General features: G+C 34.8%; 1 protein-coding gene across 1 annotated transcript in view; it reads right to left on the reverse strand.

Annotated features, from left to right (window-relative positions):
- Positions 1 to 16,317, reverse strand: part of KCNH7 (potassium voltage-gated channel subfamily H member 7) — a 209,232-nt gene that overhangs the window by 21,897 nt on the left and 171,018 nt on the right. Inside the window, exons 9-11 of the mRNA XM_071562509.1 lie at positions 15,458 to 15,657; positions 5,295 to 5,547; positions 1,530 to 1,735 (exon numbers count right to left, since the gene is read on the reverse strand). Coding sequence (XP_071418610.1) covers positions 1,530 to 1,735; positions 5,295 to 5,547; positions 15,458 to 15,657 — 659 coding nt within the window. The remainder of the gene's footprint in view (positions 1 to 1,529; positions 1,736 to 5,294; positions 5,548 to 15,457; positions 15,658 to 16,317) is intronic.

Here is a 16,317-nt window from a genome sequence, read left to right on the forward strand (position 1 = left end):
AGAATAACTGCAGGAAGGAAAAGATACTTTTCCACAAACAGGAGGACAGGAACAGAAATTGAGGCAGAAACATCTATTATTCAGACAATAAATTTAGATTTGAGTGATGGTTTGAAGATGAGAATGTGCTCATTGTGTCTTTTGGGGGACAATTTTCTGGATTGCAATAGACAGTGGAAAATAAGTGGAATTGCTAAAACCAGTGGTTTTGCAAGCTCAGAAGCAAGGGTGAGCCTCTCCTCCCTTCCTTGCCTCTGTGAAGAATAATGATTTTTATTTAGTGAGTGGTACAGCAGTAAGAAATAACAATTGATGAATTTATAAGGTACATAAGCGGTGGGAACTTTCTTTGTATTTTACACAACAGAACAGAAGATGGATTTCTTTTTTTTAAATTTCTCAGATCTAAGGAAGAAATAATGATAAAACATTGATGACAGTGTAACTGGAAGAAATAATTGCTCAGATTGAAATCATTAATGTGAATTTATCCTTAAGGAATTTTTCAAATATGTGAACATTCCCTTTTAACTTAAATTTATCTCTAGACTATACATTCATTGTAGTATATTTCACATTTAATTAATAATTATGACTTTAAAATACATACAAAAGGATAACTGAAAATAAAGAATATAATTGGCCCTTTATTTTCAGGAAGATCCTTTATTAAAAAGTGTCATCATAAAAAGAAGTGATATTTCATGTCAGAAGTTATATTTTTTAAACTTATTTAAGATATCCCTATCATTTAGAGCCTAAAACTTAGTGTTCTTTATCTCCTTGTTTTTCAGAAGGCCTTTGAGGCCAAATTATGTTGGTTCCTTCTCACTGAACCTCTGATTCTCCTAAGTATAGTCAGAAACCACAAAATGGCAGTACCTCAGAAATAATGAGATATAAACTAGTCATTGGTAATTTTTTGACTTTCCTGAAGATGCAACTTGTGCAAAATGGGACAGTTAGCATAGTCATTGTGGTAAAGAGAGACCAAGAAATCCTTGCAAATCTGAAGACTGACTGAAATTTTAAAGGGCCCTTGTAAGTTTTTAGTCTCCTAGTAGGTAGAGTGCACTCCAAGATCAGAGAATTAACAATTCATGTTTGAAAGGCAATTAAATATCTTTTATTGCTAGACACATAATGAATCTGGATAATCTGTTTTATCCTTATTTTATGGATGCACAATTATATTTAGTGTCAAAAGTTCCCCTTGTGGTGACCTAGGCTAGAGTCATCTGAAAAAAGCCATATTTTCCATGGAATTAACAAAATCCCCCTGGGTGAAGCTTTAATATTATTTAAATATAGAACCAAATCCTATTAGATTAACATCATCTGAATAATTTCATTGACTTCTGCAGTGTTTAACTGACTTCAGTAGGACCAATCAGGTGAGTATACTTTTTTAATAAAGGATTTGGCCTCAGGATTTTAGCTTTTAAATTTTGTATCCTTGGTTTTTCAAATGCTATTTTCAAGTTATTTTAATGTGGGGCAGATTTGGCCCAGCATGTACCAGCATGTACCTTTGCAGTTTCATCTCTCAGATTAAAAGTCAGCTCTAAATTGGTGAGGAAGAGATCAGAAAATTCAGGGTACATATCCAAAACTTCTAGTAGATCTTCTCTCTGGATCTTATGTAAGTCACAGTAAGTTAAAGCTCTCACATCTGCATTTGACTTTCCTGGTTTTGCATAAAGATGTACCATCTCTCCAAAAATATCATTTTTCCCTGCAGAAAGAAAAGCAGATGGAGGTTATTATTTTAAACATGAATAAGTCATTAAATTGAATGTTGTATTGCTTTATGATAGTGGCGTATAATACTTGATTTTGCATGAAGTGATACCATCATATTACCATTACACATACATTATTGTTAGGAAAAAATATTAGTATTAAATATTAAAAGTGAAATTATTAAAATAAATAAAAATGCATAGGCATAGAACTGGACTAAGTGAAAGGAAAATTTGGCTTCATCCCAATTTTTCTTCAGTTTCTTCAAAACAACATGACTAGGGTTTCCTTTGTCCTTTCTTGTAAAACATTATTCGGTGATTTAAGTCCTACTGTTATGATGTCAAAGATGCCATTTCTACTGTTCAGTCTGGTACAGGACCTATCTGGCCTGTAATATAATTTTTTAAAGAATTACATGAAGGAACTGACCATACTTGAAATAGAGTTTAGTAGAACACTAAGTTTTTATATTTTTCAGATGGAATGCAAAACTTCTGAGATACAGAGGTTGTTTTAAAGAAGCTCCTTAAACATGGCTGCTTCTGTTTTAATACCATTACAGTTCTTTCAGCCAGTGGTGACACATTCACATTACTTGTTTATTAAAATTGTCATCTCTATTGAGTTGCTCATTTTTGCCAAATCTTCACCTGACCTTCGTCAATGCAGAGCAGCTGCAGCCTCAGAGCAATGAAAACCTGCTCTAAATGAAGGGTTTCAGGGCTACTTGCCAAACGGGAATTGAGGGGGAGCTAGGAAATCACTTGTGGAAAATAATAGGAGTCATAGCAAGGGACAAATGGCAGCCTGGTAAAAAAAGAATACTGTGGGGGGATTTTGCCTCTCTGAGTTTTACATTATGTTACTAAGAGTAGTTCTGGTTTCTCCAGTTCTAAAAGAGAAGTTAGAAACTGGGTGAGTAAGCAGCTAAAAAATGCAAAAAAATCATTTAAGGTCTGATTTACAGTGAGGATCTTAAAGAACATAGGAAGATTAAGAGATAACCTGATTATATTGCATATATTCTTTAGAGAGGAAAAATTACTTGGTAGTCAAGACTTCTAGAATACAAGAAGGAATGCCTAGCAAGAACCAATAGAAAGAAACTGAAGAAAGGTAATATTATAGTGGAAATAGAGCACACATTTTTAAAAATAAAGATGATTAAATATGGAAATAAACTGCCAACAAAAGAGATCACTTATTCATCATTTTATGTCTTCATATCAAACACTAGTGCTTTTCTTTCATCAAATACAGTTCAGTAGACATAACATAGTTAAAGGTATGAAATGTAACAGGAGTCAGTAACATAACAGCGGTTGGCCAGTATAGTCCTTCTGGACTAAATGTATATGAATGCAGAGAACCCTATTCAAGGCATATAACACCTTCTCTTCAGTAAGAGTATTGACATGGTTGCAGTATTTTTATATCTTGTCTGCAAAGCTGCAAGAGATGGAAGATTCCAAAGGCAGTTTATTTTCTAAGGATTTGACACAGAATTGCTGTTGTCATGTCAACACTGATCAGACTCAACTCATCCACATAAGACAGTGCTGATTATTGGAGAAAAACTGTGGGGAAACCACCAGCATTTCTCAGAAGTCTTTGATTTCTTTGATGAAGTTGCAATATTTTTTGAGACTGAAAACTTCATCCATGCTATCTCTGTTGTACTGAAGTCTTTCCAGCTCCAGAGAACAAAGGACTGAATGTTTTTCATGTTCATTTCTCTGTGTACATTTTTCAGAAAGAGGAATGAATTAAAAATGTTTGGCTAAGTATTGATAAACTTTGTTAGGTTTCTTTGTGATTTCATTGTAGAGTAATTTTCATTTGTAGCATCTTCTATTCTTTTTCTGCAGATTCTTCATGATACCACAGACTTATTAACTGAAGCCACTATCCTGCCTCATGGATCATGCAACAGATGTGGGCACACAGAAGGTTTTCTTTTGGCTGCAGTTGTGCACAACTGTTTTTCTGTCCAACCTATCATTCCCTGGGAGAGTGGAACTCCAAACTGCAGTCTCTGGTGTGAGAAGCTGTAGGTTGGGAGAGATATAGTGGCACTGCCCTGCAAATACCTGGGTTTCTGCTAAAGCATGAAGGCATAGAGAGCTGATATGCCCCATAGATACCTTATTTACTAATTATACTTGGCTACTTTGATACTAATTTTACCTTGCCCTACACTTTGTAACTTACTGGGTGTATATATCTCTTACTTTATACTTTTAAAAAGTTGTTAGTTTTGGTTTGTTACACTGTACTTTATTGCTGGCTCATTGTTAGTGGTTTGCTTTAGGGTGTGCAGTTCCTTATCTTAGTGAGTTAACATGTGTAGCTAGTGGGAGGGGACTATAGTATTTCTTTTTGGCTTTGTGTTAACTAGTGTGTTTCGATTTTGTTCTCCTCTTGGTAAATTGATCTGTCATGGTTTGTTGTTGCTTGAGTTTTGTATTGTTGCTTGAGTTTTGGATTGAGGTTCAAGTTGTGCTGTTTTGTGGAGCCTGCTTCTGGTTTTTTGGGTTTTTGTTAGTAGTTAAGTTCAGTCATGCAGTTAGACATTATCACCAGACATGCGAAAAACACAGTAGTTGTCTCATACTGGTATTAGTAGAAGTTATTTTGAGAATTGCTAGTGTTAATCTGGTTTGTTTCTGGTGCTGTCAGCAACATAACTTATAGGAGAACTTTATGAAGAAGGTTCTCCCTTGCTATTAAGTGCTGTCCTCATATCATGGCATCAAAAGTCCTGTTCATGGCCTTGAATCTGTTTAGCGAAGGGTCTCTTCATGTAAGATGAAGACAGACTGTTTTGGGCTTTAAAAGCCTTTGATATTCTGGGGACACTTATAGCCAAATAAAAATAAATTCATGCAGGTGGGACAAGAAATCTTTGTATTTCTGCCCCTTTTTACACGTGACACAGGTGAACTCCCAACTGAACTGAACATTGCCCTGAGTCAACTTCATTAGAAAAAAACCCAAGTAACTCACCATGCTATGTAAAAAGAACATGTTAATAAGAAATATAGCAGAAACACTGGTGTTATTACACCTAGATCAGATTAATCTGTTATTCTCTTCTTTTTCTATATGCCCAGGGGACAGAAATGCATATTTCTGAAAACCTCTAGAATACATTTTGAATGCCTAAAGTAGATTCCTCCAGTTAGCTTATAGGGCAGTCTCTGAGTCTTAATATCCTCACTACTGTTCAAGAAAAGGGTGTCCTTGACTTTGGTTCTTGCAGCATAATCAGAACTGCAGTAATTGGATATCTGCTTGCCTCAACTTGCAGCTTACTCTTTACCTAGGGAGAAATCTGACTAAAGATGTCTTTAGATTCCAAAAATGTGGGCTTTGTGGTGCACATGAATTATTACAGTAATACAGACTTTTCTCCTTACATTAGTTCTTTACTTGATTTTAAGTAACAGTGAGTGAAACACTTACAATTTTTCTTCCCCAGGAACATCAATGAATATTTCTTTCCAAATCTCTGACTCCTTTATCAGGCCTTGTAGTAATCTACTTACCAAGAATGGCTACAACGATGTCACTCTTAAGGATTTCAATAGAGCCTCTTGACACAAAGTAAAGAGCAGTGAGAACATCTCCACAGTGCACTAAAGTGTCTCCAGGAGGTGCATGTGTTGTCTTAAATTTCATAGCCAAAGCTCGAAGACAGCCTTTACTGGCCCCCCGGAAAGCTTTGCAATTCTGAAGCAAATTTTGGTTGAGGTGCAGACAAATGTCAGCTTGTAAGCATTCTGGAAACCCCTTCAGGACCTGGAAAGGCAAGCATAATGATTTCATGTGAATGCTATGAAAATTCCTCTATATAATTTTTCATATTTTCTTCCTGGACAAAAAGAAAGAAGTGAGATACAAACAGAGGTACCTCTAAGAGCTGTCAGAGCATTAGACTTGAACAAGAGCATAGTGTAATCTACATGGTAAAGTTTATACAATGCGCATGTTATGCAAGTGCTAATCTATATAGGGGTTGCAAAATATGCTATTAAGGTCTGTTTCTTTGCAAGAAGTGGTATTGAAGTATATGAATGAATGTACTGCAGTAAAATAAATAAGACAGCTAAGTCAGAGGCTTGACTGAATTTCACCTATTTGGACTAACATCTCTATTTCCCTTTTATTAATTATTAAAAAATCAGTGGTTTTGCTGAAATAACCATGACATTTGTAAAATGAGAGCTATCTGAAGAAGATCAGATATTTTTCAGAGATAAGCCATTTTATTAGGATTTTTATGTTAAGTATATTTTGCTTGTGAGTGTAGGACTTTGATTATTATTGGAAAAAGCAACATGAGCCACTGAAACAAAGATGTAATGCAGATTTACATAGGCAGATGATTAGTTCAGCAAACCACAGGGCTAGTTTCTGTAGTCCTTGCTTATGTCTTACTCAGAACAATGGGAGTTTGCTTGAAATAGAACCACAGGATTCCTCTTGGCTGCCATGGCAACATGTTAATTTCGTTTAGAAGGAAAGAAGTGAGCTATTTACAGTGTGGTCATTATATGTGAGCTTATCTAAATTGTCTGGGATAATATTACCTCTCATTCTTTTCAAATATATAAACATTTCTGCTACTGACTTCATGGGAGTACTGCCCACCTTGTGCCCCTGCCTTGCTGTCACATTATCAGGCACTACCCTTCCTTTGTTATATCCCGTTACCTGCTGTCAGAGGTATGAAAGGGTCACATGCATTCCCTAGGACCGGCTGCAACTGTTGCATATTTCTAATGACAAAGCTGTATTGATGCTACAAGTCTCATGAATATGTGAACATAATGTATCTTTGTTATCAGAACAGTCTTTTAACTCCTTCCTGTTTCTCCTCTGCACAGTTTTTATATAAACATATAAATATTTCTTCACAGAAAAAAAGATACATCCAAAATACATTCACTTTTTGCTATATTAATTCCTACTTCAGCACAATAAAGGTCTGTGCACTCCCTCGTATTCCACAGACATTTACAACTCATATCCCTGCTAAAAGAAGATGAACACATTTCTGGTATGAGGCTCCTGTCCACACAAGCCAAGATACGTTTTACAAATGAACTATTAGTACCTTGAACTGTGTTGAAATGTTTCTATAATTGTTAATGGAAATCAATGCTGTGAAATAACAAACAGAATGTTTTAACACACATATATACAAACATGTTATGAGCTTTAGGGCATTACCACATGAAATTTATACATCCTCAGAAAAAGCCAGCATTCAACAACAGTAAGCAAAAGAAAATGCAATAAATGGAAAGCTTATGTGGTGCCACTCTCTTTTCAGTAACTATCACACCACTAGAAATAGCAATTACACTTTTTATTTTAATGTAATATATTGAAAGAAAAAAGCTGTAGCCTTATTTACTGAATGATACTGAGAAAGTGATAAACAAATGTGTGTCAAATGATACAGGTGGGGAAATATTGCAAGGGTTTGTTTTGAAATTGCTATCCAGTCATATGAGTATTGAACTCTTATTTAGCATTAGTTTGAATCTGTCTGAATACAACTTAGAAAAGCTCCATTTTTTATAGGATATAAAATAGGAAACATATTTTGAATTCAGAAGTACTTAACAAGAAAAGGTATTTGAATTTTTAGAAAGTCAGAAGCACAACTTAGAATAAATTGTATTAATTTTAAGCTGTTTACCTGACTTCTCAAGGGATTGTATTTTACCATTAAGCAAAAACCATGCAGGTCATGAGTGTTGCATATATTTCTGAAGATACTTTTGATATTCTTTTAAAGAAACAATTATTTTTATAATTAATTAGTTCTTAACATGAAACTGTTCTAAAATCATTGCATATTAGTTAACAATTTATATGCCAAAGATCTGAAAGACACCAGCCTCTGTTCAAGCATCTGTGATTAAAAAGTCCCTGCCCCATGGAGCTTACACTCTAAAATAGTTTTATACATCAGAGAGGAAAGACATCTACTCTTTATTATCAAATGTCTAGAAGGAAGACCAAATAGCATTGACATCCAGTGGAGTTTTGGAGATTACTCCATTAGTACAAGCACAGAAATGCAAGAAAGAAGCTCATTTGAAAATAAATTGGTTAAAATATTGTTATAAACAACATTGCTAAAAGGAGCTTATCATACCATGCACATTGTATGTAGTGAGGTATTTAATCTAAGTCCAGTAGCTGACACTATATAGAATCTGATGTTTCCAAAATAAGTTGTATGTTGTGCAGTACAGACAACACTTTGCCAACCCAAACCTCCACCTCTATTTCTTATATTTAGTTACTATAAAATGAGAATCAATATCAATATATTATGTGAACACATACTGACTAACTATTAGAAAGCCATTAATGCAGTCTTCAAAATATTAAGATTAGCTTAAAAATAACAAAAGTCTTCATTGAATTTCACTTCTTTTCACTTTTTGGAGTCTTTAAACATATTTAAGTCACACTCCAATGTAGCAAGCAAAATTCTTGACATTTCATGAATGCAAGATGAAGTAATGCAAAAAATAAAATTATTAAAAATTTAAAGCTATAATTGCTCTTTAATAAAATTATCATAAATGAAAAATTCCAAATTATTAAATAATTTTAATGCAGGCTTGAGTTTAAATTGCTGCATTTTTCCTAACATGTTTCTATAGTTACATTCAATATCTCCTCAAGTGTGACTCCACTGGGCCCTGGTGAGAAAAATCTTGGATTCTCATGGTTAGAATCATGTTGGCATCAGAACTCATGCATAGTTGAAGAGATACAGACAGATATTTTTAAAAAGACATGTAAAAAGGTATAAAATCAGCTTTAATCATGCCTCTTTAAAAAAATGACAAACAAACAAACAAAAACCCCCAGACAAACAAAAGAAAGAAAGGTTAAATCAGTTAGGATGCTGTGACCATAGGCTCCAATTATCTCTCTCTGATAGTTATCAAGTGCATGTTCAGTTATCTCTTCCTGTCTGGAATAAAATTTATTTCGTGTCAAACAATGTTGATTTATCTCTGTGGCACATGGAATAAGTGATTAAAGTTAAGTTAGGATAGTAGGGGTCTCATTCGTGGAAGTCCGGCCTCCTTAACTGCGCTTTTCCAGGATGACAACAAGGTATCACTCACACATATATCACACACATTTGTGACAACAAATTGGACACATCTTCGTGCCTTAACCTCAGACAAGTTTGGAGCAATGATAACCTTGTGGTTTTTTGATAAATTATGAAATTCATAACAATTTTTATGTTTTCTGTCCTTGGTTCTGGAATAGGTATTGACATCTGTACCAAGAAAACATTTAGAAAGTGCCCAAACTGAAGCAAACCAGGATATTAGATACAATAATTGTCATTAAACATGAATATACCCCACTCCATACCAAGAGAATCACAGAATGGTTGAGATTGGAAAAGACTTCTGGTTGGAAAGGTCAACTGGTCTGAGTGCCCTGCTCAAGCAGGGCTACCTAGAGCTGGTAACCCAGGGCAGTGTCTGTAGGGCTTTTGAATACCTCCAAAGATGGAGACTCCACAACCTCTTGGGGCAACTTGTACCAGTGGTCAGTCCTCCTCACAGTAAAAATGTGTTTCCTGATGTTTGGATGAAACCTCCTGTTTCAGTGTGTGGCCTCTGGTCTTGTCTCGGGGCACCACTGAAAGAGCCTGGTTCCACCTTCTTTCCACCCTCCCTTCAGGTATTTGTTCACATTGATGAGATCCCCCTGTGATCCTTCACTTCTCCAGGCTGGCTGAACAGTCCTAGCTCTCTCAGCCTTTCCTAGAATGAGAGATACTCCAGTCCCTGCAGGATGGTAGTAAAAGAAATTCCTTTAATTCTGCATATAATCTTCTGTCACACATTTTCTCTATTGAAGTATAGTTGGGATAAAACATTAAATGCCAGGCAGCAGTTGAAGAGAGCACAAGAGGGCTCTTGTGTGTTGTGCATCTGTTTGAGGTATGTCGAAACTAATTTTCAGTAAACCTTTCTTGTCCTAGAATCAAGTCAGGCTTGTTTATGAGTGGCAGGCATCTAGAATATAGAGGGGAAGATAAAGGTAGACTCTCAGGTTCATCTGGCAATTTAAGATTGCATAAACTGAAAAAGGAATTCTGGTCCTTCCCCATATTAGCTTTTTATTCCTGACTTGTCGTGATGTCTCCTTGTGAAACGGTTTGAGAAAATGACCCATGGAAAAACTAACACAGCAAAAAATTTGAGCAGCTGAAGGTACAAATAGGCAGGTATGCTTTGTATCATGACTGCACATACTTAATTATTATTTGGTTCCCATGTGCATAGTAGAGATCTCAGGCTATGTTGAGATTGGCATTACTAAATGTTGAAATTTCTCAAAATATTTGAATAGCATAATTTGAACTTTTTATTAAAAATTAACATTTTTCTTAGTTTGTTCTGTAAGAATGAGTGAAATTTATATTAATTCATATATTTGGTTAAATAAGGTATATATTTAATTTTCTTCTTCCTGCCACCTAATTTTAAGGCTTATCTGGGACTCTTTAGCTGCACAAATTATGCTGCATATATTTGAGTTAGGATCTGTGTCCCACAGTAGGTGTTTCCTCTGATGGAGAGTAGTGTGGGATTTAGTTTTATCACAAACATTTGACTCTCAAATTTTAATAATATCTTCATCTAGCCTAAGCATTTCTGTAATTCAACAGCTTTATCTCTAGAAACAATTTAGTATTACTATTCCTCTGATAATTGATTTGATTATGGAAATAAAGTATTTCTATAAGTAGAAGGTCAAAGCATTTCCAAGGGTTTTCATAATTTAGAAAAGAATGATCAAATCACAGGTGGCAAAAATTCCGCTCCAGCAGCTCTTGGGCTCCAGGTAGGATAAAGAACAAATCCTCTTCTTCATACAGAGGTTTTTTTTTTTTTAAATTTTCAGTATATGAAGGAGTTCCTTACAACAGTTGAGAGAAAAGAGAAGCAGTGTGTGAGGATGATGAGCTAATTCGCCTTTCAATGAGATTGAAGTTTGACAAGAATTAGGATCTTTTGTTTTCAGTCATTTCTACAACATGGATGTGTGATGTTTTCATGTTGAAATTAAAGGAGGTGCAGTGAATCACTCTTCTATAATCTTATTTCAGTTTCTGAGTACATCTGAAAGGTGATTTCTGAGATATGATACATTGCTGGATGAGGAAGACAGAAAATTGTTTCTTCAACTCTTGACGCCCTTAGCAATAGGAAAGTTCAAAGTCGGTAGAAGTTGGAAACTGATGAGATCTGTATCTTTCCAAAACTATGAGAGTTGAAAAATATTTAATTTCTCTTATTTTTGAGACTTTAGACCACCAAATACAATGCAGTGGGAGAATGATAAAGAATCATTTAGCAATAGATGGACATTCTTGAGAGTCTTTTTCCTTCTCTAGGGTCTTCTTTTCTGTAACTCAATTCAATGCAGACATTCATGTTTTTTAAGTGGTCTTGTTATAGGAAATGATAGAACAGATTTACAGCTAATTATATCTGAGGTACCTTCTGACTGGTTTAGATGTCTTACCATTTCCATTCTGACATATAGACAGACAGTAGGACTACTTTCCAACATGATGACACATTATCTCTGTTTAAACATTTACTACTAGATTTTGTTTCAACAGGTCTAATTTGCATTACACTTCTGATGGTACAAAGAACTGCTCTTTGCTATTCTTTAAATCTTCATTTACTTTTCTAATTTTCTGCTTCAAATATATTACTGGCAATGGTTTTATTGGTAGAATTGTTTTTATTGTAAGAAGTGATCACAGTGGGAGGAAAAGCAAGAATAACAAATGTAGTGATGTTAACTAGGTACCAGTGTCCAATTTCTTACAAAAGATGCCTTAACAAAGCAATGGTGAGCCTGTCCTTTATTTGCTAAGGTAGCATTGATGGTTCAAGATAGATGTGTGCTCTGCTGACCGAGACAACTTATCACAAGTGTAAAATTCACCATTTGCTTGGATGTTTGCAGCAGAAGTCATAAATATATGCATAACATTTCTGACTTCCTCTCTCCTTTCATGGTACTGGATAAAACCCAAAATACAAAAAAAAAATCTGTCCCACACCCAAAATTTTCATTAATGCGTACAGTTGGCTAAATACCATTCAAAGTTTGTCCCACTTATTTACTCCTTTGAACACTTTTCAAGTGTAAAATACACCAGTAAATCTATTTGGATGCCCAGAAGATCCATGAAAGGAAGGGGTGGGACAGGATTGTAAAAATACATGCATAACTTAAAGTATCTCAAACATTAAATATGTCATCTTTTTCAGGGTAAGCATCATAGGCATGCCGTTATCAGTGCTGGATTGATAACGTGGGAATGAAGGGGGAAAAAGAAGGCAAAGAGAGTTTAGGAAAAACAGAACAGGATAGTTTAAAGAATGAAAAGAATTTGAATCTTTGGGACAGGTGACATCTTTCATAAAACAATATGCTCTGTAAATATTTTCTTTTCTAATTTGATTTTGCCAGTGTATATCACAGGGATATGATTTAAATTATGCTTATTCTATAGATCAAGATTTTTATCCAGATTAAAATAAATCCCAAATCCTGTTTATCCAGTCCATGCATAATTATGTGGAACTGTTTTTAATCAAAATACATTATGTAATGGAACATAATCAAAAAGATGTAGAAATGAAGCAGAAGGGAGCAAATGAACAAATAAACAAGGTTCTCAGCATATTTCACCTGCAAGTCTTTACAGCTAATTTGATGTTCAACTATTTCAAATGAGCATAAAGGAGTATCTTCTGGTTTTCTATCTAAAGTGTAGGATTTTTTTTTAGAAAATCAAGTTTAACCTTAGTGCAGTATTACTTCTGAGGTTAAAAAAGTTTTTGTTTAACTTTTTTTATTTTCCACTTTTCCTGAATTCATAAATGTATTAATGAATATAATTTAAAGCTTCTTTTGAAATATATCCTCCAATGTTATTTATATATATATATGAATGTGTGTATATATGTTGCATGTACATATACATATATATAATGTAAATTATTATGCATTTCATATTTCAAAGGAGAGAGAAAAAGGACTACATTTTTGTTTCTTTCAGTTATGACATACTAAAAAAACCCCAAAAGATATTGGATGAAATTCTGTCTTCAGATGTTTGCAAAAAACCTCCAAGTAAATATTGGCAGGAGTCAAACACATTTGTCTGAGGACAGTATTAGCCCTTTCTGTGTAAATGCAAATATTTCATGCAAAATTAGTAAATAACACATGCAAGTCCAACTCATATGCACATGGCTTATAACCAAGAAAACTTTGTTGGTGCTTGTGCTAACATGCATATATGTTTGAACCAAGAGCATTCACAGAAAGGAAAATGCAGAATGATCACCAGCATGGCAACTTTGTCAGAGTGACATTCCTACAGAGCAACTATCTAATGCAAACCAATATGCACATGACCTTTTTTGGGCAGAGAAGCATGACTTGAGTTGTGGGGTAAAACAGTGATAAATAAATGTGGTTAGATTAGCATTTTTTAATGTCTAATTTTAAGTAACCATTTTGCCCCACATCTGATTCTACTTGGATTATTTCCCTTTGCTATCTATCCCTTCATCATGCAAAAAGTTAGAATTAAAATTAGAAAGCATTAACAAGCTCTAAACCCGACAGATAACATGGATATTCTCCACACTTTATACTGGAATTAAGTTTTATATAAATACCTCCTGCTCTTACCAGTGGGTGGTGTTATTCCATGTATTTAGGTGTGAAGCAGACAGGAAAGAGATAAATCTTTCATAAGTACAACATAAATCACACAGTTCTTATATTATCCTCACACTAAGTGTAATACTTTCAAACTCACTTTTGAAGGAAATTAAGTGATTGCCATAAAACTTGAGGGATAGAATTGTGAACAGAATAAGAATAAAATATAACAAAAAAAGATACTGAGCTTGGGGTTTTTTCCACATTTTATTTAACATAAAATACTGCCTCACAATCATATTGCAGAAAATGGTCTATTTAATCCATGTAGTTGTTATTTCACATTAATAACAAATCCAAGACTAATTCCAGTACACCAATTCCTGAATTATGCAACATTTCACCTGACAACACATCCAGTTTTAGCTATTATTTCATATGAAACAGGTGTTCTTAGTACATCCATTAGTAGTAATGAATTAGTTAAGGCATACATCATTTTGTAATATCTTCAGAAATAATTCAGTGAGCTACTTTAGGCTTAGGCTGCACCCACCTGCAGCTTAAGGGCCTGATCCTGCACAGTGCTGAGTACCCCACAATCCCGTTGCTATCAGAGGGAATTAGGGCCATTCAGTGCCACACAGGATGAAGCTACTGATGCTGCCTTTCACTGCAGTAATCCCCAGCAGAGGTTTATACAAGTATCCTTGTCCTGCGCTGGGCATGTTATTCCTCTGCAGGGGACACTCATCAAAGTGGGAGGTGAAGCCCACTATATTTAATTTTCTGGCTTATTTTTAAGATCTGCTTTACTTAATGGTAATGGGAAAGTCAAACTGTTGGTGATTCAGCTTTATGAAAGCTTTTAATCAAGACCATCATTTCTGCTTACTGCATAAAGTGTATCACTCTGACAGTCATTCACAAATGTATGTATAGATACCATGTGGAAGCTGTTTGAATTTATGTCAGAATTTTGGAGGTTGATTTCTAATTAAATTGTAACAAAAATGTATAGATATTCTTGTTCTTGACAGCTTTATGGAGAGCTTTGCGAAGTCTGTAATCTCCGACTCTGAATAGTTCTGGAAAGCATCCCTCTAGAGACACAGATTCACAGATGCTAAAGATGCACAATGATCTCAGTGTCTTCAAATAGATGTCAATTTTTCAGAAAAACGTTGCTGTCTCCAGAAAATAAACCAGAAATAGAGATGCTTACTTTTATTCATTAGCAGATTGTTATTTGTTTTCAATTGGCCACATAATATATATTTATATAAGGAGAGTTTATAGGGTTTGTTTAATCAAGAACAGAAAATGTGAGTGTTGTGCCTTCTTACTTCCTAGAAATGTGTTTCTGTGATTGACTAAATAGTTAGTAATGCTGTGTTGATTTTCAGTGCAAAACTATGTGGTTGTGAATGCAAGGGAACTACTATTCAGAATATCATGTGATTCAAATATTTCACTTTGAAAAACTAAACCTGCAACTAAACCTGCAACTAAACCTGCCTCTTCAACTCCCTCCCAATATACCTGTTCTAAATTAAACAGTAGGATTTTGAAAAAGAATTGATCTTCACGTTTTATAGAATAGTAACTCTGTAGACACCACCACCAAGTGGTGGCCACAGAACAAACAAAATTCTGGAACAGGTATGTCTGAAATAAGAAGTCTATGATTTTTTTTCTCTATTTAAGCTTATGTAATAGTCACCTGCAGTTCTCAAGCACAGTGATAATTCTGATTTCTGATACAGCATGTGATTAACCCAGGCAGATAATGTTTGTATTGACTCGGTTCTCAATATTTGCTGTATATTCCTCTTCTTCAGTTTGTACTTTTACAGCTTATAAATAATAAAAATTTACAATCTCGTTCTAAATTCTCATGCATTGATCCATTCCTCAGCATCTCTGCCTGAAAAACAGAACAACATACCATGTTCATGTCAATGCCATTGGTGTATGTCCATGCATGCTGGAAGTATTCCTCAAGGCGCTGCCGTAGAGGGTTTGGGATCTGATGAAAGCGTATGAACTCCTTCACTCGCAGCATCTGCATGTGATACCGTGCAGTTCCCGAGTAGAGTCTTTGGATTATTGCAGATACATTTCCAAAAATGCTAGCGTACATTAATGCTGGATTAAACAGAAACAAAATTTACTTAAGTCATAACATTGACTTTTTGCAGATGATGCCACAGTTCTTGCAATGTACATTCCATATAGAACAGCTCAGATGAGAGTAGTTACATTTTCAGAGATGTAGAATTAGTTTATCTAAAGCTTTTTACTGATTTGATCAGTACCTACTCAGTTAGCAGATGAAGCTTGAACACTAAACCATAGCCAAGTTGGTAATTTTAGTCTTTGGAGATTTGTAGACCTGAATTTAGCACTGTAAATTGGGTTCACCTAATTCTACAGACTTGCAGAACTAAACCCAAAGAACTGAGGCTATGTTCCAGTTAAGAACAAAGGGCAGAGTTAAAAGCTATGCATACATTTATAGGTTGAGGGTTTAAATAAAAAAATAAAATATATTTACGATTATCCAAATTTGATGGGATATAGTTCCCCAAATCCACTCAAAACTCAGCTTCCTACCCTATATAGGATTTGCATACAGACATTGATACACAACACAAAACTTCTGACAGTTTGGATAACAGATTTTGAGTAGTCAAGCAATTTGACTACTTCCTGACACTGAATGAGTCACAACATATTTTTGCATACAACATTGCTTTCCCTGGGAATTTGCCCTTCCGGCTGCATGCTTATAATCTTATTAGCTTA

Source organism: Pithys albifrons, chromosome 8 (assembly GCF_047495875.1).
Source record: "Pithys albifrons albifrons isolate INPA30051 chromosome 8, PitAlb_v1, whole genome shotgun sequence".
NCBI lineage: Eukaryota > Metazoa > Chordata > Aves > Passeriformes > Thamnophilidae > Pithys > Pithys albifrons.